The sequence below is a fragment of the Malus sylvestris genome, chromosome 6 (assembly GCF_916048215.2).
Source record: "Malus sylvestris chromosome 6, drMalSylv7.2, whole genome shotgun sequence".
In the NCBI taxonomy this organism is placed as follows: Eukaryota; Viridiplantae; Streptophyta; class Magnoliopsida; order Rosales; family Rosaceae; genus Malus; species Malus sylvestris.
Window position 1 is genome coordinate 32757357 of NC_062265.1, and position 27561 is coordinate 32784917.

Genomic DNA, 27561 nt, shown 5'->3' on the forward strand with positions numbered 1-27561 from the left:
ACGGTTCCATCCCCATATATATTAAGGTTTATTTGATAATCATTCTGCTTCAAATTTTAATTTTCAATTTTTTTGTTATAAATAGAGGAGAAATACCTTGGAAGGGATGTAAAAGAAACGTACAGAAAATGATATACAAAATGAAATTAAAACCTTTGAACTATTTTAAGTTAGTTTCCTCCCGCCCACAAGGGATTGAAAACTAAAATCTAAAAATAAAATAGTAATCAAAAGGTATATTCAGTTTCACATATGAAAAATACCATACATATTTCATGCCAACATATTAGTCAACTTAGTATCTGAGATACACAAAGAACAAATTAAGCCACCCTTTCGAGTCAGATTAGTCCAAAAGGCAACTTCCAAATTTGTGATAATCTTTTTTAAACATGCAGAACGAATACGACATATATCATCCCTCTTTCTCACAAGGGTTTACTGGATATGTTCCTGTCATACACAAGTCATTATAATGGCCACTAAGATAATTAAGTGGCGTAATCACTTGGCGATGGCGGCAAAGTTGACCTGAAAGGAGAAGAATTAAATCAGATTAGTTTAAACACTTGGATTAGTGAATATCTAGTCATTAAATTATAAGCTTTTCGGTGATCACGTTATTTATTTTTTAATATAACTTAAATTTATGTCACAAAGGTTGTAGATGCCGGTTGAGCAAGGTTCTCATCAATATACCTACATTCAGAATTTTATTACGGCGGTTTCTCAAACAAATCATGCATTACGTACATGACAATGCATATTGAGCTTACTCATTTAGCGTAGAATAAAATTGCAGGAAAGTTCTGTCTCATAATTTATACATGTATGACCAACATGTTTCATAGGTTGTAAACAAAATAATGAGTAATTTTTTCTTTTTAAAAAGGTATCAGCTGTTGGTTTTGCCACGAACAGTCTACCTTTTCGAGACTAGAAAGGCTCACAGAGGCATTTCAGTCTCCTCATATCCCATTGATTCACAGAGGCATTTCATTGGTTGTAAACAACATAATGAGTAATGACCTACCTTAATTATGTCGGATTGATTGTTGGGCTCCTCTGCCGTCTACCCTGGCTTATGTCATAAGAAATACTAGTTTAGGTTTTTCAAGCCCAATGGCTACATATTGGGCCTATATTTAACAGCTCACGCCCAATTACTAGTTGTTCAACCCCAATGTTATACAAGAAAATCCCATGTAAAACCAATTAATCACACAATTCCAAATGATGAGGATGCATTCTAGAGAAACCTATCCTCTTTGATGTGACCTCGTCTACTAACGATGGTTTGTTGTGATCTCATTTGATGGTGATGACATTACATATGCCTCAATTGCAGGTTTATTATGTCTGTCGTCTTTGTGGCAAATTTGTATCGGTGGTACCTCTACTTTTACTAATTGTATTAGTGCTTGTGGCAAATTTGTATCAATGGTACCTCTGCTTTGTGGCAAATTTGTATCAGTGACAAATTTGTATCGCTTATTGTCATAAAAAAAAAGAAAAACCTCTCATCTCTTTGATTTGCTTTTATGTTCTTTTGCTTAAAAAGAGTACTTGTGAGAAATAATTTTCGCACATATATTATTTTCCTCTCTATAGGCGTCCCACTTTATTTTTAATTATTGAATCTAATAAAGTAAAGTAAATTAAGATACAATTTAAAATATGAGAATACTAAAAAAATAAAATAAAATTCACAGAAATCATTTCTCGATCTCCATTTTCTCATCTTTGGTTGTATGGCCACTAACCGTATGGGAAGTCAGCCATGAACCAATTCACAACCCAAAAGAACAATTGCTACTTTTTCTATTTTCACACGTACAATACTTGATTACTCAAAGATAAGTAGGAATTCATAATCAAAATTTCTCAAAATTGTGTTCATTGTCAATTTATAAAATTTCGTGTTTATAATAAAAACCGTTCATATTATAAATCACCCTATAAAAATCATCTCTGCAAAAAATTAAATTAAATTAAGGTCGTTTAGCCATCAAATTGTTTAAAAGGAAATGAACGGTATTGATAAAAGCATTATAAACTGTCTATGTATTTGCGACAATAGATTGTCTAAACGACCTTAGTTTTAATTTATTTTTTGCAAAAATGATCTTTATAGTGTGATTCATAGTATGAACAGTTCTGATCATAAGTACAAAACTCTGTGTTTAAAAAATAAAGAGTTTTGAGTAAGAGTTTCTACTCATTTTTGAGTAGCCAATTATTTTTCTTTTCACACAACAGTATGAATCATCATTGTTCTAGAACTTCATATCACACATGATTAAAGGATGGGTCATTGGATGCCCTAACGCCAAATGAGTTAATCACGTGTGAACTCCAACCGCCAATAAGCCAAAGTCTAATGAGAGAAGGCATGTGATTAACATATTTTGACCTTCTTCTCAAATACCAAACCCCATGTTGAAAAAATTGGAATGAAGATCATAAAGCTCAGAAAAAAAATGGTCGTAAGCAGAAATTGAAAGTTTGTAGATCCAATCAATATTGAGCATGTCAAATTATCAAAAGGACGGGCAAAGGCCAAATTTCACTAACATTGATATTGTTCATAACTTGTTAATTACCACATATACAATTCGTCAAGTTTGAGGTTTTATAGCTCGGTATTAGTTGGAGTGAAGTTAGGATATTTAAATTCTTCTTTTCTTAGATAAATGGTCGATATGAGATATTTCTAATATGCTCCTTCACATGGAACCCAATTTCACACGTGGGAGATCTACAGAACGGCAACCATATGGAGACAAGGGGACTCACACTATATGTGGGGCCAAGGGACCCACCATCATTGCGTGGGGCCAAAGAGAACCACTCATCACTTGGCAGTACAAGTCCGCTTCCTGACTCTGATACCATATCAAATTATCAGAGAGGCGGGGTCAAATGCCCACTTCCAAAAACATCGATATTATCCTCAACTTGTTAATTACCACATGCACAATCCGTTAGATATTGAGTTTTATCACAAAAGGCCACAGTATTAGTTGGAGTGGAGTTGTTTAAACTCTTTTTTTCTCAGATATACGGTTGATATGAAATAGTTCAACATAGCATGTATTTAATATTCTTTTTTGATGAAATAGAAATATCATTACCAAGGCAAAGATGCCAATATGTGTTTGATTTGACGTCATAATTCGGAAGATGCCTCTGTAACTAAGTTGTTTTTCTAGATGAATCGAGGCATCATTGAAAAATCTTAACCTCCCCGTTTATGCAAATTATTCTTTTACTCATGTCGCTAGTGACGTTGGATACATGATCTTCCATCAACTCATCTGTTCAAATTTTATAATCTATAAATTAATTTGTGTCTCATAGTCAACCCTTTCTAGTAAGCCTTGCATAAGCCATGCATCAGCCATGCATCAGGTAGTAGAAAATTTAATATCGGATTTATATATTTAATTTCGAATTGCTGCTTTCTCAATTCTCATCGTGACTCATAGCAGAGCTTAATAATAAAATAAGGATAATATTTGAGAAATTAAATTTATAAATTAAATAATGTATCTTCAATAAAAAATAAACACATTAACAAACATTTAAGTAATAATCTAATCATCAAAATTGTGTTCAAAATTTGATTTAAAAATTTAATCCCCTAACATTAACTATATAATATATGTATTGCTCATATTTCGATTGCCGTGACAATTGGCATGCCGTGCCGTCACAACCACTCCAGTTGCTTTCATTTGCATACCAACAATTAATTATTAATTAGAGTAAGACAGCCAAGAAATCATGAAATTCAGTGAGATCGATCGACATTTCCTTTATTTCTGGCTAGAATATTCAGTGATCCATCGTTCAGCATATTGTTGTATGGTGAAATCTCTGTAGTCATACATGCACATGATGATCATATGAATGGAATGTACATGAAAATTTATAATTAATTTGAAGGAATTTTCACGAATAATACATGTAAATTTTTTTATAAATATTTCACTAGACATTATGGGATTTATTTCCTTTTGTTACAATGACATGAATAATACACAAAAGCTTAAGAAAAGAAAGAAAAACTAAAAATGAAAAAACCTTGTCATCAATGGTGCAATGGGTTTGGACCGGTGGGAACAAGGCGCATTTCAGAACCGTAACGAGGGTCGATCTCCGTTCCGCCCGGCTCTGGCCGCACAGGCACATATTTGTAAGGATGATCCTTTTGACGTTGCTGGTTCCGGTGGACAAATGGGGCAAAGTCAAATTTAGAAGCCAATAGTACTTTCCGGTTGCTCAAAGTGTAACGACGATCGGAGCTGCTGAGAGAATATGCTGCTGCTTGCGTAGGGTTTATCTGGTTACTGCTATTTTTGGAAACGAGATGAAACCAACCGTGGACGGATAACAAGATCAATGAGAGCCAAAGCATGAGACTAAAGAGACGAGGAATAAGAAGTTTGGAAGCCATGGAAGGGTAGGGAGGGGATGAAAAATAGAGAGTAGTGCATGGAGAACAAATAGACAGAGAGAGAGTTTGATTACAGAGAGAGAATTTGATCTGAAAATAGTGGGAATAAAAGTAGCTAGGGTTTCTGTGTTTTAGAGAGAGGGTTGAGGGTTTTGGAAGCTTGACAGCTTAAATGTGCTATAACTTGTAGACCAACAAAGCTATCTAGCATAAGAAATGCTTGATAATCTGGTAAGAGGGGGGGGGGGGAGAGAGAGAGAGAGAGAGAGAGAGAGGTTTGTAAGGCAAAGGGCCAGTAGATGCGGGGAGGGGGGGCAGGATTGTCGAGCATTCTTCTACCAATGAGACTTCCTTTGCGTTCAAGGAACCAATTAATTAGGGCCATCAAAAGTGAAAATTGTCAAACCTTTGGTTTATATATTGCGGTGACCCGAGAAGATGAAGAAAAAATACATGGGATGAGATTAGGTCCCATTACTGTTGCAACACTCTAGAGCAACAGCCAACATATCTGCTTAATTTGAGGATTTATTTTGTAGTTAACCTACAAACTCCATGATGAGATCGACTCATGATTCCGTTTTCATATTGATTCCAATGGAGTTTACTGGCAGGTTTTGAATTACAAGTTTTTTGAACTATGCAAATCTGAGTTAGGTTAGTTGGTCAAGTGTGACCTTCCTCTAGTATTCGAAATAATATCTCCCTCCGTGTATATTAGTATAGGATATTGCCTTCATCTTGTAAAATAGGAAATTTTGAGTTTTTTGAATTACAATAGTACATGTATATAGATAGTCAAAATGCCTAGTGATAAAAGACGAATTTAAGGCCCGTATTACACATGACACATCCTGAGTTTGATGATGGCGCTGGTGAATTACACGACGGTGCCCAATGGGAGGCTAAAATGCATATGTGAGTCTTCTCGACCCCTAGAAAGGTGGACTATGATAACGAAGCCACCAATTGATCCCTTTAATGAAAAGAAAACAATGTAGGATGCCGGGGTTTGTGGACTCAGTCAGTCTGGTCTTAGCTTTGAGCATACACTAGGCTAGCTAGCTATGAACAATTTGACCATCACAATTGATCATACATGTTTGTTTCATGCTAAATAAACAAAATTGGAAGATTGACCTTTCATTTTTTAGATTTTCTTCATGACTTGTGGTATCTTGCTTGTTTGACCTTATTGTCACGAGGGATCGAATTCAATTCATGTTCGAGTTTTCAATTCATATTCACACGCTTAGCTACATATATGCCATAAATATGTTAATGCACGCTAAGTAATTGCATGGGAGGAAACAATTCCTTTGCTTTCCTAATACTCTTTCTTTTTATATAGTTTCTTCACTTCTTTCATTGGTTTTTGTAAATTTGATCCTCTTTTGAACTAAACAAAAGTTGGCAACAAAAAAATATATTTGACAACTCAACCTTTCTTTAAACACCGAGATGATTAATATAATAGAATTCAATTTCACTCACGTTTATCAGTATAAAACATATAAAGAATCACTAAACGGTCAGACAATTTTTTCAATTTGAATAAATATTTGCACGCAGGTAAAAGATGGAATAGATGATTAGCGTTGTATTGCATTATAAATTAATTAGCGCTCTATTAATTTACAAACTAGTTATTACTTTAGCGCTGTTATTGTGACGAAAAATTTAAATGTAAATACACATTTTTGGTGCATAAAATGGAGTGGAATAAGCAAATACCAATACGAATATAGACTTTAGCAAGTTACACAAAGATCCAATATGGTTGTGTGTGCAAGCACGACCTCCAAGGCATTATATCCCCTCTTTACTCTCTCTCTCTCTCTCTTTCGGGAATGGGCATGGACTTTGAATTGCCTTTTTTCCAAGATAAAAGCCTCTTGTCGGGTGGACCAAATCCATGGAGACCATGGATTCAGATGGCCATATGGCTGGCAAGCAATTAACATGCCCTTTTACCTTCCTTTTTCATGGGGAAATTTGGTATTTGCCTGATTAGTTACCCTTGTACAAAGGAGATATTAGCGTGGAGTGCCTAAGATCAAATACAAGATTTCAAACTAGGGCTAAAAAGTGCCCTATGTGCCATTCTTGGTCTCACCCACTTTGCGTCGGTAGGACAGTATGCCCTACATGGTGTCCGGTCTACTCATTCTCACGAGAAATACTTGTATGACACGAGACAACGGCCGTGCTTAGAAAGTTCTATTCCTTCTACCATCTACTCTGACCACAATCAGCCACGTGGGGTTGACGACGTGGCCCAACATTTTTCATCTACTTTTCTTGGATGATATTGACCTCTTTGATCACAACTTTTAACACTATTTTTGGCCCATTCCTTTTTACTTTGAAAGCGCAAAGTTCAAACAGGTTGTTGACCATCTCAAACATTGAGAAAATAAGGGTGTTGATGGCAAATTCTGTAATTTTAAGAACACAAGAATTTCCACTAATTTACCTAAATTGTACCAACTCTGATGATATTTTTTTGTAACTTTACAATAGTTGGACCTAAATCCTAGCAAAACCATCGGAATTCACAGTATACAAATCCTTCAAAGGATACCGAGTCGATGAAAATTACGTGAAACTGTCGCATTTGTCACACTAAATCTGCCAGCAAAGTCTCGAGGAGTAACAAACGAAGCCAAGACCAAGTAAAAATCAGCAGTACTCCACCTAATACACAAGAAAAGGGAAACTGCACCTACGGTGGGGACCTAAGGACTGCTTTTGATTACTTTGGACCTTTCAGATCCTTGAAATCCATACCGTTCCCTAAATCATCCTCGTCAATAGCATCAGCTTCGGTGTTCAAGTCATGTTCTTTAGCCTTCCTCCCAGTCTATATCATCCTCATCGTCCGCTGTAGCATCAGCTTCGACATTCAAGTCATGGACCTTATAATTTTCTGCATTACCTGTAGCGTGTATGGAGAAAAGATGTCAAAAGCAGAAACTAGAGCACAACGATATTCAAGCACATCAATGAAGAATCTGTCACAATGCATTGTCAAAATTTGTACTTCTATACAGAAATGAACTGCGAACCAAAAACTTGAATATGCATACAACATAAATCACCGCATATATTGGCTTAATGACCACGTGCCATTCTCATTGTTTGTCGAAATTAACTGAATTAGAGGACGGCAATTCAAATTAAAGAACAATCTGAAATTGAACACTGATTGCCAAATGATAACATTTACCTGTTACTGGAGCCTCTTCCCAGTCTACAGTATCTTCTCCTTCATCCTCGCGCTTTGACTTCATGCCAACCCGACGATTAGGAGACACTGCAGAGGGACCATCGGAGATCTGTGTTTCCTGTGCTTTCTTTGCTTCTTCTTCTTGCTGTCTTTTTATTAGAGCAGCATAATAAGCTTTTAAATACTCATCCTGTAAAACAATGAAGATCCAATTAACTCAAAAGTTTTATTTATTTATTTTGAAAGGGGTCTCAAAGCAAGAAATTATTGCACAAACCTGTATATTTTTCTCATTATTTTCGGTACTGAATTTTTTGTCTTCTGAGAACTCTGGAGCTGCTACACTTGCACTGCCATCCATCTTTTGCTCCTGCTTGACCTCTCCACGTTGTTCTTTTGTAAGGTTCATGCCTTGCTTGATCATCCAAGGTGGCAAAACTTTCAGGCTTGTACCATCAGCTTCAGATTTAATATCCTTTCCTTTTCCTTCAACCCCAGAGAAATCAACTTCAACCTGCAAACGGAGATATTTCAAATCCTTACAGCTGATGCAAATACCATATGGTCATTACCGTAAAATAAAAAACAGTTATCCCAAACACACCTCAAGACTGATAGACATGATTGGATATTTGGAGGGAAGGGACAAGACTTACCTTTGTATCTCCAAGAAAGGGCATTGGCGTTCCACCGTATCCCATCCCATGAGAAGATTTGGAGGGATCCATGGCACTAGACTCACCATTCTCTGCACGTCTAGCAGCACTTGCTCGCGCTTCCCAAGCTTGGAGACTTCCAAATTCAGGAGGAGATAAGTCTTTAACTCTATTAATTTGGTCCATTAGAGGCTTCAGCTGTACCTGCATTCATTTCATTTATCAACTCAGAGAACAATTAGAGCAGTAGAATACACAAGTACAGTAAAGTGCATCATTACATATCAAACTCAAGAAAAAGACAGAGCAAAAACCTCCATCTTTTGAAGCAAGTCTTTTAATTTTTCACGTCGCCGCCTCCTTGCATTGTCGTCTCCATCTCCTACTACTTCTTGCGAAGCTAGCTTGTCACTCTCAGCCACAAGTTCTCCATTGCAACTTTCACAATGGAAGTACTCATCCTCCATAGACACCAGTTGCAGCGCATCTAAAGCGTTGTATCTAAAGATTTGCGCTTGCATGCATAATTCAAGTATCAAAATGAGGAACACACAGAGAAACACACAGGTAAAAGAAGAAACAGTTGAGACCTTTTCCCACAGTTGGGGCATACATATTCCTGAACTGTGTTCTTGTCCTCCAACTCATCTTTCAGTTTTTTCCGCAAACGGTGCAGTCTGTACCTTACCACATCATATATCTGAAATATAACTCTAGTTTAGGCCTTAACCGAAAAAATAGAAGCCAATATTTTTTCAGCAATTGATAAATTGAATAATCAAGTCAAGCCAGCAAAATTACCAACATTGATTCATTCACCATCTAGTTATCAATCTAATCGTTTTTTGTTTTGTTTACAATTAGTCAATTACATAACTAAAAATAAGAAAAGAATCTAGATATATATGTATACAAAATCTATAAAACCAACCTGTGCATAATCCAGACAGCAGTAAGAGTGAGTGTGCATCTTAACTTTCTCTTCCCCTTCTTTTACAGGTGGACCATCTCCTGTGGCAGCAACAGCTGCATTGTGCACCTTTGCACCCTTAGCTGTCTGCAAAAATTAATGATATAAGGAATAAAACTCACATAAAGGGTTACTTGCCAAATAGGGCAGCTTGTTAATCCATATCAATCAACAGCAAAAAGAAACAAGATTTGTTCTGTACAAATTACTAGACTTCAACCTTTATATATAAGAGAAAGATTACTATAATTCATCAAATAGAGATCGATGGACTACTAGGACAACCACAATGGACAAACTACGAAGATTAATTGGAATGGCAGAATCATCTAGCATAACCTAAAATGAAATTTCACAAAAAGCAATCCCTCATTACATCTTCCATCATAAGATTAAAGGTGCAAATGACCTTGAGGGCTTGAGTGTCCAATATATCAAAAAATAGTGTTAAACAATAACAAAACATATATACAGAGTAAATTTTATTTATAAGAAACAAGTGTTAATAACAAGGTGTTCTTGCAGGTTTAAGCAAGTTGTAAGTGAAAAAATTGATTCCCTGCCTTCACAACAATATCTAATTACTTTTTTTTAAACCTGGTAATGCAGGCTATAATTAGATCCTATAAACCTGATTAAACCCACATATCTGAAGACTACAATAGCCTGGTACACCAGCTTGACCTGCCTCAGGTTAATCAAATGCAATCTAGTTCTTTCAGGAAAACTATACAACTATTTCTCTTTTGACTCATTTATACCAGGGCCTTTCTTGTTAGCTTCTGGAATTTGAGAAAATAAATTCTCTTGAACACACGCCCACATACTGGTGTTTATCTCTTTCTATTGTACCTCATCTTTTAAGAGGTGTCATATCAGAGTTTATCTGGTTATTGTCCAAGTCACATGGGTTGGACTTGGATCCCTCTTTGTGCTTTTATCATACGGTTGGGGATGAAGTGAAGTAACAGCTAAGAGCCTAAGACCATTCTCTTATAATTGGCAAACTCGTAAAGCCATTAGACAATTTGGACTGAGGGGCCTCAAAGCTCCAGCATTGCTTTAGGAAATCTTGGTTTACTCAATTTCTATTTGAAATGACTAATGGTTCAAACTAGATTGAGCACTAGGATCACTTACAAGTGAAAGATACCTAAAAATACAGATACCGACATTGTTAATATCCTTCTTGGTTTAACCCTTCAAGCATGTAGAAACTTCTCTCCGTTTTTGTATATTAATATTCACAAAATGAATCAGAATAATACGTAAAACTCATCAGGTGGACCAAACCCACTGGTAACCAAAAAGCATTGAATAATACACAATAACTAAGATCAAACGAATGACCTCTCTCCTATGATCTCTGGTGACCAGTTTTTCCTCCTCAAAAAATCGCAAAGTACGACGAAGTTGCTTCGAGTGCAGTTTCAAGTCCTTTGCCAAATCTTCTTCCCTTACCCATTGTCGTCTGGCATCAAAACATCTAAATATTACTCACAAGCAATCAAATGATGAATTAAAAAAGTTTGTGCACCTTCACCCTCAAACACACACACACACACGGAATCACCCATGTAATGCACAATAAAAACCCTCATAGCAATGTCTATGCTAAGTTTTGTAGGGCCCATTTGGGATTGCTTGTGGACTGGAATAATTAACGTGTTTTCAGATAACCAAAAGCGCTTCTCACTACGAATTAATTTGGGACTGCTTTTGTAGGAAGCACTTATGCTAATAAGTGCTTTTGCTCAAAAGTCCAAAAATTCAAGAGCTTCCTAGAAAATCACTTCTACGACCCAAAAGGGCTTTCAAATTTTTCTGCCAAACGTAGTGAGAAGTGCTTTTGGTTGTAAACAGGCATTGTTTTGCTTCCAGAAGCAATCCCAAACATGCCTAGGTTTGACAGGAAAACTTAAAATGCTTATGGGTCATAGGAGCACTTTCTGGAAAGCAGGAAACACCAAACATTTGCGAGTGCCTTTCAAGGAAGCACTTGGGTATTTAATAAAGATTTCGACAAGTATATAGTAAAGGAACTTCTAGCAGAAGCAGTTATACGCAAAAATGGTTCCTACAAAAGCCGTCCCATATGAGCCCCTAGTATTTGGCATGATCAAGTAATCAAACTCACACACGAAATTCAACCAAAATAGTTGCTCATAGCTCACTTCACCAACCCTAATTCACATTTTCCCTCTCCAATTACTCAGTCAGCAATCGTAGTTACCAATACTCTCTCACTCCACATTTCTACGATTTCGGGTTTCAATCAACTTAAAAATTTCATCTTTCAACGTAAAAACGCTGCCTAAATCCAAAAAAACAATACAATTAACTTCACAAACCTCGATAGAGCATCGAGCACCACCACGGCAATCCCCCGATTATCGCTCCGGCCGGTCTTGGGCTGATTCTCCCCTTTCGTCGGTATGTCATCGTAAAACGCCCTCGCAGTAAGCTTCACCAGCCTGAATTCCGATTGAAAACACCAAGAAGATAATCAACAAACGACATTAAAATTTCTGCAGTTTTAAATGAGAGCGCAAATTGATCGAATTAATACAGAAACCCTAGGAGTTCAAGAACGAGTACTTGTTGAACGGCTCGATGCTCATCGTCTACGAATCAATTTCCGGCGAATTTCTTCCGATTTTTGAATAATTTCTCTCTCTCACTGCTGCGTGCGCGGGTTCAGTTGGGCTTACTGCTAGAGAGAGAGAGAGAGAGAGAGAGAGAGATCTGTGGCTCTCTGGTAGGTTATGGAGGGACCTATGGTAATGCCGTATGCCTTATGCAGTTGAATAATTTGTCTAAAAGGCCGTTGAGAATATGCGATTCACGAATGGGGTTGGAAGGTTTCTGAACTATTACAATAAAACCCACATCCAAGCCATGGATTTTGTTTATTTACTTTCTAAATTCTGTATTAAGAGAATTTGAATTTGAAACGTCTTTCCACGTTGATTGTAGTAAAATGTTTGTTTTATTGGCCGATAAATTATAATCTTTTTTACAATATGTATGTTGTACCGTGCTAGCATGAACTCTTCATTTATTTACCAGCGAAATTCTATTCAGATTTACGATTTTCCAAACAAGATTTCATCAAAATCTACTACTTGTTGGGTGATGCCTTCTTTTTATTAGCACCTTGCCATTGGATTATGAACTTTACCAGCCTCTTGCACGACCAAAATCTTGTTAGATTTAGAAGAAAGATTTCAAAGTGATTCAAGCCTTAAGTGGTAAGTTAAGCATATAAGATGAAATACATGGGGCATTTCTTAATTTCCAAACTTTGTAGGCGTTCATTACAAATTTGACTTTCTTGCTATTGTTGATGTGACGCAATGCAATTTGTTAAACAGAAAACTAATGAAAATGATTTGAATACTTTGAGTTTTAAACAAAATAAATGATAAAATAAATAATACCAAGACTTTTAGCGTAAAAATATGATTTTTTGTTAAAATAAACATACTGGGAGTTTTTCGATAAAATTATCTTTGTTAAAAGAAAGAGATCAAAAACAAAAAAATAGTTTTGTCACCCCCAAGGGTCCCACACATACAATCTGAACCACACTTTGTTTTCAGCAAAGATCTTTTATCATCCGTTAGATCAGTATCATCAACAAGTGTACGGTCGAGACGAGAAGCATAACGCAGTTGTCGTCCTCCTTAGCCAGAGAGAAGCCCGTGAGTGCGTCTATAAATAAAACCCTCATTTTATTTTATCTGGGATAAAAAGCTAGACAGCTACTGAGCTTGTTCGATCCTTCTCTCTCTAGCTTTCTCTCTAGGATTCCGTACATCCATGGCGAAGCCACGAAAGCCCAAGAACGAAGACGCCAAGCCTGAAAACTCAGGGTCCGTCGTCCGCCACCAGAAGCTCTGCCTCTCCATCGACGTCGATAAACGTCGCATTTACGGGTTCGTCTCTGCCCTGCATTAACACACACAAAAGGAAGAATACACTATTGCATGTTCACTGATTTCGTGGCGAATCTCTATGGGTTTTGGGAAAATTCGAATTGGGTTTTATGATTCGGGGAAATTGTGAATTGGGTTTTGTTTTTGGTAAAAATTGGATCGTAGATAAACTGCTTTGGGAGCCAGAAATTGTTGTGATTCTGTATGGTTAGTGTTTAAGTTGCTTGATTTTGTTTAATTTTGATGGGATTGTAGGTACACTGAGTTGAAGATTGTGGTCCCAGAAATTGGGATTGTAGGGTTACACGCAGAGAATTTGGGGATTGAGAGTGTTTCAGTCGACGGTGAGCAGACCGAGTTCGAATACTACCCGCAGAGTAATCATAAAGATGCGGAGAGCGAGAGGAGATGGAGCTGGGTGACATCGCCGAACTCTGCTGCGGATGCGGCAGGGTCAACATATATATCGGCTCTTGAGAGAGAGCTGGTCCCGAATTTACTGATCAATTGCTGTAAGGCTTTCAAGGCCGGAAGCGAACCGCAGGAGCAATTGCTTGGGGATAATGAGGTGCAGCAGTCTTCTGGAGAAGCCAAGCAGGTTACGGTTTATTTTTGGAGTTGTGGTTTTGTGAGTTGAAATTTTGTGGCGGGTTTTCAAACTCCAGGATTGATCAATGTAAATGGCTAGGATGGCATTAATTTTCACGTTTTGTATCAACTTTAGCTGGAAGGGCATGCGCATATGGAATTACACGTTTAAGTATTTATACTTGTACATATTGACTGAAAAAGAAGAAAAAGAATTACTTGCGTATGGTTCAGACTTTTGTTGCCCTGCGCTTTTCTAGAACTTTGGTGGTGGGTTTTTAGAGTTCAGGATGATAAATGTAAAAGGTTACAAAATAGCATTACATTTTGTGTTTTGTATCGAAATTTAGCTGCCAGGGTCATTACGTATGCCCATATGGGCTTACACGTTTAAGCATTTATACTTGTACATATCGACTCAGAAAGAAGTAAAAAGAATTACTTGCGTATGTTTCAGATTTTTGTTTCCCTGCGCCTATCTAGAATTTTTGTGGCATGTGTTCATAGCTTAATAGAAGATGAATGTTGATTTTATGCCAGAAGTTATTAGGAAATGACCAGTATCAGAACTGATCATTTTGTGGAGGGTTCAATTGGCATAATGTGTTGTGACTGCGTTTCTCTTGTCTATGGCTTCTCATGTTGTTTGGTGTTGGTGCAGAATGTGAGGTTGGTTCGTGTTGATTATTGGGTAGAAAAAGCAGAGACGGGAATTTATTTTCATGATGCCATTCTACATACTGATAACCAGATACGGCGTGCACGGTGCTGGTTCCCTTGTATAGATGACAATTCACAAAGTTGCTGGTACTAATTGTCTAACTGTGCTGTTCTTTTGGTAGTTTTGCATATTATTGATAACACTCGGCATATTCATAATGACTATTACATGTTCAGCTATGATCTGGAGTTCACTGTTGCACAAAATCTTGTGGCTGTTAGCACTGGAAACTTACTATACCAGGTGAGATCAATGATAGAACACGTCTATTCATGTTTAAGTGCCAACATATTGTGTATTTTTCATGACAGAAGTGCACATGCCTGTGATGAGTTCATTAACCAGTGTGTAAAATGTAATTGTGCGACAAAAGTATAGCAGAATAAAATCTGAAATTAATAGGCATTTTCTGTGGTTTTTCATCTGCATAATAGTAGTTAGCAAACAATAGAAAAATATTGTTTGAAGTAAATACTTCTCTTAGAAAAGTAAGGAAATTTGTCACAAAAAGAAATAGTTTTTCAGCAAGTTTTTATCACTTCGTATGATTAATGCCTTGCCATGATATAAACCGGGGTTCGATTCCTGGTTGGTGCACTATTTGCGGGGATAGCTCAGTTGGGAGAGCGTCAGACTGAAGATCTGAGGTCGCGTGTTCGATCCACGCTCACCGCTGGCATCTACTGGATCGATGCTCTGTTGAGTGGACCTTTAACTTGGGTGATGGGACAATCTCTATTGTTAAGGGCAATATACAGCATGAAAGTCAAGCTTTCAAGTGGAGACAAAAAGAAAATACATTTAAGTACTTATTGTGGAAGTAATTTCTTTAATTCTGTAAATCCCCATTTAAATGCAACCATGCAACTGGCCAGGTTTCTATGCTGATGAAGTCCAAGTATGCTAGAGACACCAATAGTAATTTGTTGAAAGCCAATAAGGTGTGTGTGTACATCCTGGATACCAGAAACTACGCTTCCCTTGGAAAAAAAAAATAGGTAGTACATAGGCAATTGAAACTGTTTTCCGTTCCTTCACCTCAACAATCTTGCTAGTTTTCTTATCTAGTCACTAGTCAGCATTTAAAATATTTGTAGAAACGTTACTGTTGTTATTACATGGTCATTGGTACCTTTCTAATGACTTGACAAATTGTAAACCAATATGTAGTTTTTGTCGCTTCACCAGCATTCATCTTATTATGCATATAATAGAATGACAATTAGCTAATGGAAGTCATATAACCAAGAAAAAAAAATAAACTAGTGGAGGTGTCACCATGCTTCTGTATTGAGACGGAATTTTACCAATTTTAAGTTCGATATTCACAAAATCCTTCTTTTTGGGGGTGGGGGGTTGTGTCTATGAGACAATCATATTCCATCTGTTTTCTAGTATCGTCTTTACATGACAATGTTCTTTTCTTCTTTTGCCGGTACGTGACATGGATCTTTAATATAGAGAGCTAACCCTTAGTCTATTGAAGACCAGTTGCCATGTGCATCCTCATGCAGGGGCCTAGATATTGAGACGAAATTCAATTTCTGCAGCCTTGTTGAATGCCTGTAGAAGTTTATTTTCGTATTACCATTTGACTTGAGTTTCCAATTTCAAAATCAAGGTTTTCTATGTATATATGGTGGAATAGAACTATTGTTATGGAGCCAAGCGTTGTGGCATCATCTTGAGTATCTATAGACAGTAGTAGTGTGAGATAAAGTCATAATCGAGATATGGCTTGCAGCAATTGTAAATGTAATTGGATAATCATATCTAGGATATTCCTTCAAAATTTGTCACTTAAGTTGTTGTTGCCATCTATGTGTGCAAATAACTCACTAACATTCTACATGGGTGCATTTGGCCAGTCAATGTTCACATCTAGTATAATTGTATCATACTGTGTTTTCCGTGTTGATGTTGCAACTATGCATAACGACTTCATTGCAGGTTTTGAGCAAGGATGATCCTCCTCGCAAAACATATGTTTATAGATTAGATGTTCCAGTTAGCGCTCGGTGGATATCTTTGGTGGTTGCGCCTTTTGAAATCCTTCCCGATCAGCAATTTGGTCTAATATCTCACATGTGCTTGCCCATTAATCTGTCGAAGCTTCGGAATACTGTAGAGTTTTTCCATAGTGCATTTAGGTTTGTCTTCTAGTCATATGGCTTTGTTTGGTTTCGTAATGTGTGTCTTCATGTTTTACATCATACATCATTTTCTTACCATTATGTTTTAACTCCACAGCTGTTATAAGGATTACCTTGCGATAGAATTTCCTTTTGGGTCATACAAGCAAGTTTTTATTGAGCCCGAGATGGCAGTATCATCATTAAGTTCGGGGGCGTCCATGAGCGTTTTTAGTTCTCAAGTTTTATTTGATGAGAAGATCATTGATCAGGTTTGGTTATTCCACATATTTTCTACGAGTCACATTCATATGATGCTATTATTTCACATTTACGAAAGTTAAGCAAGATCTGTATGTAGGTGTAAAATCCATTGTGGAGGTTTGATAAATGTAGTAGGCAGTGAATAAACAACATAAAGCTAGCTTAAGCAAGGTGCATTAACGATTTAATACTTAAATAGAAACCTGAAAAATGGAACGTTTTTCTGTTTACCACTCCGTTCAGATACCCTGACCACTGCATATTTAAAATCTTATCTTTGTGGTTAGCCCAGGTGGTCAGGGAGGATGGGGTAATGGATTAGGATTATGATAGTTCCAGGGTTCGATTTCAATGTAACCCAAAACATAAAGCCGTCTCACATTCAATAATTAGTTTTTTTATTGATGGTATAACATATTAATGATTTTAATTCATAAGCTTCTTCATCGTAGTTTTGACATGAAAACAAATTTGAGCATTTATTTTGTGTTTGCCACTAATTGAAAAAAGCTTCTAGAGTAATTGTAATATTCATGATATAATGAACAAGCGTTTTCCATTGCAGTTTTGGCATGAGCTGCAAAATAGTGCATGTCTTGTACATTTCTCTTTTTCATCTCATGTTTTCTATTAAGCTGATGTGTGTATAACTTTTCACAACAGACCATTGACACGAGGATTAAACTTGCGTTTGCTCTTGCAAGACAATGGTTTGGTGTCTATATCACTCCCGAGGCACCTAATGATGGTAAGCTAGTAGAGTGTTATGGTTTGTACTACTATTTGGTATTTAGATAATTGGTACCAAATTGTTTTATTAAGTTATGAGAAAATCCATTGGCTCTGATATGGTTGCTTACTCATGTTGTCAGAGTGGCTGCTGGACGGTCTTGCTGGATTTTTGACAGATTTTTTTATCAAAAAACATTTGGGAAATAATGAAGCCCGTTACCGGAGATACAAGGTTTGCTTTCTTATGGGGACATGCATGTACTCCATACTTAATATATGGTGCTCTCTGCTATGCAAATAAGTCATATACATAGTAGGATGGGTAATGAAGAACCATTTCACTAGTAAAGTGAATTTAATAGATGAAGTCATGATTGATGTAGGGAAGTTGATACCTTAGCTGATTATTGCAACCCTTGTCCTTTTGGCTAGTATCGAGTTTTTCATTTTTCAAGGATTTCTGGTCTCCCAAGAAGTATTTGTCCTATTTCATATTAATCTTTCACTTCCCTACTTCTGGTTTGTTCTGTCTTGGTCTTTCCTTGGACAAAAGAAATTAAAGCTACATGAGTTACAGTTTCTTCTTTCTAAAATTTATGTTGACAAATTTTTTTCCCTTTATGGAGTTGCAGGCAAATTGTGCTGTTTGCAAAGCAGATGATAGTGGTGCAACCGCTTTAAGTTCTGCTGCTTCTTGTAAGGATTTGTATGGAACTCAATGCATTGGAATATACAGCAAAATTAGGTCATGGAAATCTGTGAGTAATGTTGAAATTTTTTTGTTCATTACCATGGAGTATCAATATGTTCATTTTTTTTTTCTCCATCACCTATTGACTGCATGAACCTCTTAAAAGGTGGCAATCCTTCAAATGCTGGAAAAGCAGATGGGACCAGAGTCTTTTCGTAAAGTAAGTATTCTAGGAACTCATTGGTTTCTTTTGTTTCACCATGCTTTCACTCACCCTGTACGTTGAACCTAACATTGCCAAGTATTATCAATTAAAGGCTAGTCACGGCCTTTATCATTTGGGCTGCAAGCATTTGTGCTTTTTGGATATTACATTATATTGGTCTGTTTAGGAACCCGATTTGTAGGCATTTAGTTTTTACTTATCACTTTTTGTGCTTGAGAAATAGGGAAAGTATATGGGGGAAAGGAGGGATGAAAAAGAGTTGTGGGAGGGTGGGGAATAAACAAAGAATGAATGAATGAAAATTAAAAATTAACAACTAAAATGGTTATCAAACAGGCCCATAAGATCTTCTGTGGGGATATTGAAGTTTTTTTTACTACTTTGGTCAAGGCACGACCGCATAACCATGCCCTTTTTGGTTTCTTCCTGTAATCTCAAAACATGAATATAGTGTGAGGTATCAAACATGTATGCATATGAGCATAACTGGCCTACATGCCTGACTCCTAGTAATTTCTGTTTAGGAAATATGAAAAAAAATATCTCAATGAGCCTTGTACATGATGTGATTTAAAGGAATGATGGGAACTGGAGGAAGGGAATTGCTTTGATAGAATTCTGAGTGTGAATTATAGATTGTAGTTATTTCTTGCCAGCTGATACGATATGTTTGATTACAGATTTTGCAGGCAATAGTTAATAGGGCTCCAGATAAGATCCGTTCTTTAAGATCCCTTAGTACGAAGGAGGTATGAACATCCTTTGACATATTGCTGGATAAAAAGTATAAGCTGCTATAATTTCAGTTGTAGTTATACCATAAATTGTGGTGCAGTTTAGGCATTTTGCTAATAAGGTTGGCAATCTTGAGCGTCCATTTCTTAAAGAATTTTTTCCTCGCTGGGTGGAATTGTGTGGTTGTCCACTGCTGAGGTATGCATGAGCTGCACACTACTCTTCTCATTTCATGCTGGATCTTTCTAACGGTTCAGTAACTAATATGCTCTTCATTTATTGACACTTAAATTGAAAGGATGGGCTTCTCCTATAACAAGAGGAAGAATATGGTTGAATTGGCAGTGTTACGTGGATGCACAGGCGGATCAGATTCAATTGCTTCAGCAGTTAATGCAAATCCAGAACCTGAAAAGCGAGATATTGACAATGGATGGCCTGGAATGATGAGCATCAGGGCTCACGAACTTGATGGTACGTTTGATCATCCAGTTCTGCCAATGGCTGGAGAAACGTGGCAGCTGCTGGAAATACAATGCCATTCAAAGCTTGCTGCTAGACGCTTTCAGAAGCCTAAAAAGAGTTCAAAACTAGATGGGGCTGATGATAATGGGGATGCTACGCCAGCTCTAGACATTCGGTCTAGGTATAATATTATTGGATGAATATTTATTTTGTGTTTTCTTATTATATGAATATTTATTTTGTATTTTCAGCTTGTTGAAATTCTTATTTTGGCAGTATGGAGTCACCGTTGTTGTGGATGAGGGCAGACCCGGAAATTGAATATCTTGCTGAAATTCATTTCAATCAACCTGTACAGATGTGGGTAAGAATGGGCTTATGGTTATTCTATATGCTTTCTTGGAGATTTTAATATGTGGGTTAGATAAGTCTATTGGTCCTTGACTATTTGTAGCATTGGTATGCCATATCAGATTAATCAGTTGGAGAAGGACAAAGATGTCGTTGCACAGGCACAAGCAATTGCAACACTGGAGTCTCTACCACAGCTTTCCTTTTCTGTTGTTAACGCTCTGAATAATTTCCTCATTGACTCCAAGGTTTAGCCACTTTCAGAGTTATAATTGCGTGGAATTATGTATCTCAAGGCGTAAGTTTCTGAAGTTTGTTTCTATGATTTCAAGGCCTTCTGGAGAGTTCGAATTGAGGCCGCGTTTGCTTTGGCTAATACAGCATCTGAGGTAAATTATTGTTATATGCCTTGGAATCCATGGTTCACTTGTGTTGTGTTTTTCATTGTTAAAAGATTGAAATTGGTTCATGCAAATTATCTAATTCTTTACCTTAGGATATTTGTATCTGGTGTTCTAAACATATTTACAAATATTTATGATTGATTTGAGTTACTTTATTGGGTTGTGCTATCTATGCACCCATGTTTACCTTCCACACCTCTCTCAATTTCCAACCATCGGATCGAATGAATTGAAGAGGGTCAAAGGACAGAAATTAACAGTGTCTGAAAGGTGAAAAGAGCTGTGTGGATAGCACCGCCCACTTTATTTTATTTTAGTTCCTAACAGAAACATTATCTGATTCTTTTTAGTGATGTGATATAACAATTTCAGATCTTAGTAATCTAGAATAGTTTTAATGCTTTTTGTATTAACCGCATTGCTTCACTTGAACTTCTAGTTTATTGCAAATTTGGTTATAATAATCTGCTTCCCTTAACAATTTAACATATGCAAGGGTATTAGCTCATAAAAAATAAAAATAAACGTATATGATATATATCATATGTAAGGGTATTTGGGTGGTTCTTTAGTATCTTACGCAACTGAAGTGACAATTTTCTTCTACTATGGAAATTGATTCATTTAGCCGACCCCACTTAGTGGGAAAAGGCTTTGTTGTTGTTGTTGTTGTATGGAAATTGATTCATTGAATTGGTCAGTTTGTTATTCTTAGCTCCAACAGTAGCTTTTTCATTTGCATTGCAATTCTTATTTAGTGTATATATCTGGCTTGAGACTTCAACTTTTACATTGGCATGTTCAGAATGATGTGATTGTCTTGCAGGATACTGATTGGGCTGGTCTACTCCATTTAGTGAAATTTTATAAAAGCCGAAGGTTTGATGCAAACATCGGACTCCCCAAGTATGTTCTGTACATTTGTGTTTGAACTCCAAGTGGTCAAGAGCTTACTTTAACAATGCCAGTTAACAAAGATTTTTCTTGTTAATATTGCCAGGCCAAATGACTTCCATGACATTTCTGAGTACTTTGTTCTTGAGGTAATGAAATGAGGTAGGATAAGTAATAAGTTTGTGATGCGTAATTCCCACTTACGTATCAACTTTTCAAAGAAGTTGCAATAAAATGCTTCTTTTGGTAGCTTTCCTTTACCTAACACAAAATTGTCAAGCAATTTCATTTTATGTGCCTTTATGATGCATAACTTCGACCTTCACTCTCACCTGTAGACAGTACATAGTCTTGTTTTGGTGTTTTGGATCTCAGTTTCCTGACATAGGCATAGTGATAACATATGCATCTGAGTTCTGGATTAGCTATCATGAACACGTTCGACTAGTGTCTTTTATGTGTTTCGTAGTTAAATCTATGATTGTATCATGCTATTTATATCATTATCATCGTCATCATCTTTATTGATGGTAATGTATTTCATTGGTCAAGGACCATCTGTATATTATATTGTTGTTTCTATAACTTGCAGGCCATTCCTCATGCTATTGCTATGGTCAGAGCTGCTGACAAGAAAAGTCCAAGAGAGGCTGTAGAGTTTGTTTTACAACTTTTGAAGGTAGTATTAAGGTGACAATGTCACAATAAGAACAATATTTTTCAGTTGGCCTCGATTAGACTTTCTAAACTGGAGAACACGAGAAATAATTCTGCAATACTATTATGTCTTGCTATGCATGGCCGTTGTCTTACAGTAAAATACAGTAAACAATTTGGATTTTGTGTATTAGTATTATTTGAATTTTGAACTTCCCTCCAAGTGCCTCATTCTGAATATCAATTCTTAATGTTTTGTCTTTAATTTTCTGACAGTACAATGACAACAATGGGAACCCTTACTCTGATGTCTTCTGGCTTGCTGCATTAATTGAGTCTGTTGGAGAACTTGAATTTGGGCAACAGGTTTGTCTTACATGATAATGCTTGGCAGTTCTGTTGAGGCTTACATGTCTGTCTTTGGCTATGATGAACACTGTGTTGGTTTATGTTAGAAGTACATAGGATTAGATAATGTAATGTGCACTTGTCTTAGGTGTAGTCCATTTTGGAATTGCTTTTACATGATACTGTTGTTACCCCAGACTCTTAAGGGCATAACCTCTGAAAAAATACATGTCATCCAATGATTCACATGGGTTATCACATTGGATAATCCCAAAATTGACAAATATGAAGTTTATAATCATGTGTTCCTTTTACTCTGTTTCAGAGTATTCTCCTTTTATCGTCTCTTCTGAAGCGCATTGATCGCCTCTTGCAATTTGACAGGTGTGTTAACTCATATCATACTGAATTCAATGGTTTATATCCAGTAATACATATAATTGATTGTGTCTGGAACTGGCATGTTCCAGGTTGATGCCTAGTTACAATGGTATCTTGTCGGTCAGTTGTATTAGGGCCCTGACACAGATTGCCCTAAAACTGTTGGGATTTGTTCCTATGGTGAGTAATTTCTTGCCTATGCTTTTCTTTTTAAACTTGTTGTATTTACATGTAGTGTTGGCGACTTTATCCAGCTCTTTGACTTGCTACAGGATCGCGTGTTTGAACTTGTAAAACCTTTTCGGGATATCAAGGCAGTATGGCAAGTTCGGGTTGAAGCAAGCAGAGCACTCCTTGATCTTGAATTCCATTGTAAAGGCATTGATGCAGCTTTGCAACTGTTTATCAAATATTTAGATGAAGAGATGTCCTTCCGAGGTTCTTGTCACTACTTTCCTCGTGAATGTTGGAAATCTCATTGTTTCATTACAAGTGTGCATTTTCGTTATTGTATATTTTCCTTGATTGTAGGGCAGGTGAAGCTGGCCATGCATGCTATGAGGTTATGCCAGATTAGAGGTGGATCTGATCTTACTGACAACATCAGGAGCGAAACTCTTGTGGCTTTGCTTCGTCTACTTGAAGGCCAGATGGCTTTTAATAATATCTTTCTTCGTCATCACTTATTCTGCATCCTACAAATCCTTGCCGGAAGGTTGAAACACTGTTTCCCTTATTTATTTTCACTTGATTATGATTCCTTTTCAAGATGAAAAACATTACTCGGGTTTTTCTCTTTTGCCAAGTATGGAGTTCATTTGTTCTTTAAAGCTTGACGTTTTTCATTAGTTTCTATTAATTGTAACTGAACCGAGATTCATTTTCAGGTCGCCAACACTATATGGAGTGCCAAGAGATCATAAACCATTTCATTTAGGTGATGCGGAAAGCTTCCAAGAGCAGAAAAACATCTTTGCTGCTTTCATTCCAGAAAGTAAATATGTGGAACCACCTTCCGAAGCTCCAAACCTTTCACATGATGATTTAACTGCCCCTGAAACTTCCAGAGATGTTTTCGCTGCTCCAGAAATTTTTACAGATGGGTTTTCTATTCCAGCTCCAGAAACTTCCAGGGACGGGTTTGCCTTTCCAGCTGCTTCCAAGGATGATTTGGGTGCTCCAGAACCTACAACTGATGGTTTTGGTGCTCCAGAACCTCCTGGTGGTGGTTTGGGTGATCCAGAACCTTCTGGTGGCAGTTTGGTCTCTAAAGAACCTTCCATTGGTGGTTTTGGTGCTCCAGAACCTCCGATTGGTAGTTTTGATGGCTTAACGGTTTCAGAACCTATCAAGGATAGCTTGGCAGTTCTGGAACCTTTCAAGGACAGCTCGGCTGTTCTCGAATCTTTCAAGGACGCAGATACCGTTTCTAACAGCCATAAACGGAAGCTGACGGTTAAGATCAGGGTCAAAAGTTCTGCTACTACTAGCAGAGCAGAAGGTGATAATCAAACTGTTGAGAGGTCGCAAGGTGGGCATCTTGAAACTGATCGTGGCGCCAGCAGTTCAGTATCTGTGGATGCTCCGCACAAAAATTTTGCAGAGGTGAGCCTGAGCAATCAAAATCTTGAGGAAGTTAACTCTTGGCATGATCTTGGATCCCGGATGACTGCCAGCATTGGTAGCGCAAAACTTGCTAGCGATGTCGATGATATAGGAAAGGAATTGCAGTGCACTGCCGATTCTAGCAAAGTTTCTGCACTGCCTCAGCCCGAAGATCCATCACCTAGCTTTATCCAAGATAACCGAGATGCAGAAGTACAGAAGTATGCAAGTCTCCAAGAACTTTCAGTTCCTAGGACCGATATTAATGGTGGTTCATCTGGAATGGCGGATTCTCTTCCTCGCGGGAAAGAAAAGGAGAAAAAGAAAGACAAGGAAAAGAAACGAAAGCGGGATGGCCACAAGGGCCACCGAGATAATCCCGAGTATTTGGAGCGGAAGCGCCTAAAGAAGGAGAAAAAGCACAAGGAGAAAGAAATAGCGAAGTTGTTGAACGAGAGCGCCAAAGTACCATCGACGGAGGTACTTGGAGTGAAGTCGGCAACTGTGCAACTCAAACCGGTCGAGCCTGGCGGTTCCAACAAATTGGCGATCACAGGGGCTGAAACCGCCAGGCCTGCGCCATCCGAAGGCGCCACTTCCGCTACTCCTTCCGGTACAACTTCCGCTACTCCGAAGTTTCGTATCAAGACAAAGATCCGAACACTGAACAATAACAATCCATGATGAATGTGGCTTTCCCTTGTAACGAGCGATGGTGGCTGGTTTAAATTTTTGTATTGGTAATCTGTGTTGTATCCGGCAGGCAGTGATTTAGGTCTGTATAGTGGAAAAATGGGAGAGACTCTAGCTCACTGTAGAATTGCTTATAATTGCCCTTCTGCTTATATTCTTTACAATTTTGTTTTTTTTTTCTTTACTGCCTTTAATTTAATTTTTGTGAGGTTATTTTTTTTTTTTTTTTTTTTTTTTGTAATATTGTGATTGTAACTATTTATTTTCTATCTTAGTTTGCAATTTGCATTCCCCCAAATCAGTTTGCTCGGGTTTCTTTTGTTTTGAAAAACGGGGCCAATGGCAAAAGTTCAAACAAATCTACTCTAATAAATCTAAACTAGGACATTTTTAATCGATCCTTGTGAATAAAAGTGGCTGAACAAGAAGTATAAAAAAAAATTTACCTAAATCGAAATTATGACTAAAATAAAAGTCGTTAAATTGTCTGTAGTTCGCTTTGCCAAGATCCTAAAAGATGCTCGACGAGTCAAAGTAAGGGACCTAAAGGATGATTATTGCTAGTACATTGCAACACCAAATGAACTGTGATTGCTGAGTAAGTTATCAAATCTGTAATCTCCATGTCAATTGTAAGTCTAAGTAAAGACCCCAGCTCAACAGTGAAAATCTCACCTATGCCCAAATAATTGCTCAGATTTTGAATGGACACAATGTACAAGTAATATTTTAATTTTTTTAGTCAAGAACTTAAAAGAATTAAAATCCCGATTGGATAACACCACAATGTCAATTGGGGGAAGATAATCAGAATGGTTTTCTTTCTTTTCAGTTATTTTGTTTAAATTTCTGGAAGGCATGGAGATGGCTTTCGAACCATTGAATGTAATGGCCTAGTGGGAAAGGTGCTCGTTCACTTCGCTTTAATGCCTGGGCTCGAGACACCCCTAAAGCGTTTAGGGGTGCTAGAGCCTTAGATGTTTGGTCTCAAAAATTCAAAAACCAAGCATTTAGATTACAAAACCCCTTTTCTTATAGGGCTCATGGAATATGCTATTTCAGTGTGTACAACAACACTTAGGGGGAAGTTATTTACGTTAAAAGCTTGTTTTAAATTATTTTTCTAGAAACTGCTTTTACGACTCAAAAATATATATTTTTTCTCATCAAACGTAGTTATAAACGTTGTAAGATTGTTATAGAGCGCTTTTAGTCATCGTAGAACCAATCGCAAGGATGTCATAAGTCATAAGTATGAGGATAATGCTCTCGCGCCTCACATGGTTGCCATAGTTTTCGATTTCGAAGGCATTCTTTTTGTTTTTCCATTGGAGGTGGGGTTGTAGAAATTCTAGTGTAGGAAAACCAGACCACCGGTTTCCTACGCGACACACTCATAAAAACACCTATGGTCCACCACCTCTGATTTGAGGCTCGCCACTACCCCATGTTTTCTTCCACCCCCTTCTCATACCATTTTCCTCTCCATACGCGCACCCAAGACACTCTTGTGGGGTGGGTTGCTATTGCCTATGGTTAGGAGGATGAAGGGTTTAGTTTTCAGTAGGGAAGTAGGGGTGTGCAGGTAAGATCATCTCCGACCGAAGGCTATCCAGATGGCTCGTTTTAGCCTTCTGGCCCTTCAAGAAATTAATATTTTAATAAATAGTGCAGGGTCATATTTCTTACCATCTCCAATCGAGGGCCAAAGGGCTATAGTATGGAATGTGAAGAATTGAAATAAAATGAAGTAAGATAGTGCGAAATGGTGCAGGAAAAAATTAGAAATTTAAAAATAAAAAAAAAGTCCAAACATAAAAAAGAAAAGTGGGCTGGGCATAAAAAAAAAAAACAAAGGGCAGGGACCAAAAAAAAACCTAGCCTTAAACCCTAAAGTGGGCTGGGCAAATGGAAAAAAACAAAAAATTAAAATTAAAATTGGGTTAGTTGGTTGGCTGAAGATGGTCAGACGGTTGGTCATTTGGCCTGGTTCTCGGTTGGAGATGATTTTCGAACTATTTTCGACCCTCTGACCTTCTGGACCTTCGGTTGGAAATGGCCTAAATATATGAAGGGCACAACTCAGTCAAAGCTATATTTGATGTTGGTGGATCTCTCGCAGATCTTATTAGAGAGGCAGAAGGGCAAAAAGAAGGACTTGGATTGCCTGCCCTCCTCATCCCATACCCTTCTCATGCCCTCCTATTTATATGGTCACGGTTAAGCCACGTTAATATTTTATATTCCCATTACTTTTTGTCTTATTATTTCTGTAAAAAAATCAATATAAAATATTGACGTGATTTAACCGTGACCATAGAATATAGAAGGATATGGGAAAAGCATGGAATGGGAAGGGTAGACAATTCAAGTCCCAGAAAGAAAAGGAGAGCTAAAGATACTGAGACTCTCTCAGTCACTC

The 27561-nt window shown here is 37.3% G+C and overlaps 2 protein-coding genes and 1 non-coding gene across 4 annotated transcripts; 2 read left to right on the forward strand and 1 right to left on the reverse strand.

Moving 5' to 3' along the window:
- Positions 1-6903: 6903 nt before the first annotated feature.
- LOC126626964 (uncharacterized) lies at positions 6904-12087 on the reverse strand. The gene is made up of 10 exons (XM_050296373.1): positions 11913-12087; positions 11666-11788; positions 10665-10785; positions 9276-9401; positions 8935-9044; positions 8659-8845; positions 8345-8548; positions 7966-8202; positions 7689-7878; positions 6904-7397 (listed from the first exon to the last, which is right to left on the reverse strand). Exons 1-10 carry the CDS (start codon positions 11933-11935, stop codon positions 7306-7308), a joined length of 1413 nt encoding a protein of 470 aa, XP_050152330.1. The 5' UTR covers positions 11936-12087; the 3' UTR covers positions 6904-7305.
- Positions 12088-13046: 959 nt separating this feature from the next.
- LOC126626007 (transcription initiation factor TFIID subunit 2) lies at positions 13047-25303 on the forward strand. 2 transcript variants are annotated; one of them, XM_050295166.1, is made up of 25 exons: positions 13047-13252; positions 13508-13850; positions 14502-14647; positions 14738-14804; positions 16512-16711; positions 16812-16965; positions 17621-17705; positions 17830-17921; positions 18316-18447; positions 18547-18600; positions 19287-19355; positions 19442-19539; positions 19640-19987; positions 20083-20170; positions 20280-20405; positions 20490-20546; positions 21388-21467; positions 21562-21604; positions 22048-22134; positions 22389-22478; positions 22786-22844; positions 22931-23021; positions 23114-23279; positions 23373-23556; positions 23729-25303. In XM_050295166.1, the coding sequence occupies exons 1-25, from the start codon at positions 13137-13139 to the stop codon at positions 25128-25130; spliced, it is 4377 nt and encodes a 1458-aa protein (XP_050151123.1). In that variant the 5' UTR covers positions 13047-13136; the 3' UTR covers positions 25131-25303. The 2 variants fall into 2 exon arrangements, with proteins under 2 accessions (XP_050151123.1, XP_050151124.1); XM_050295167.1 differs by having other exon boundaries at positions 13048-13252; positions 18322-18447.
- On the forward strand, positions 15165-15236 carry TRNAF-GAA (transfer RNA phenylalanine (anticodon GAA)). The gene has a single exon. It is a non-coding gene; the product is annotated as a tRNA-Phe (tRNA).
- Positions 25304-27561: the final 2258 nt, after the last annotated feature.

Bases quoted from the DNA above. Each gene is read 5' to 3' on its own strand.
- LOC126626007 (XM_050295166.1), top strand. From the start codon at position 13,137: ATGGCGAAGCCACGAAAGCCCAAGAACGAAGACGCCAAGCCTGAAAAC. The intron at 14,648-14,737 runs GTACTAATTGTC...TTACATGTTCAG, and splicing joins GACAATTCACAAAGTTGCTG to CTATGATCTGGAGTTCACTG. The intron at 23,022-23,113 runs GTGAGTAATTTC...GACTTGCTACAG, and splicing joins TGTTGGGATTTGTTCCTATG to GATCGCGTGTTTGAACTTGT.
- LOC126626964 (XM_050296373.1), bottom strand. From the start codon at position 11,935: ATGAGCATCGAGCCGTTCAACAA. The intron at 9,045-9,275 runs GTTGGTTTTATA...GTTATATTTCAG, and splicing joins GCTGTCTGGATTATGCACAG to ATATATGATGTGGTAAGGTA. The intron at 8,203-8,344 runs GTAAGTCTTGTC...CTCCGTTTGCAG, and splicing joins CCTTTCTTGGAGATACAAAG to GTTGAAGTTGATTTCTCTGG.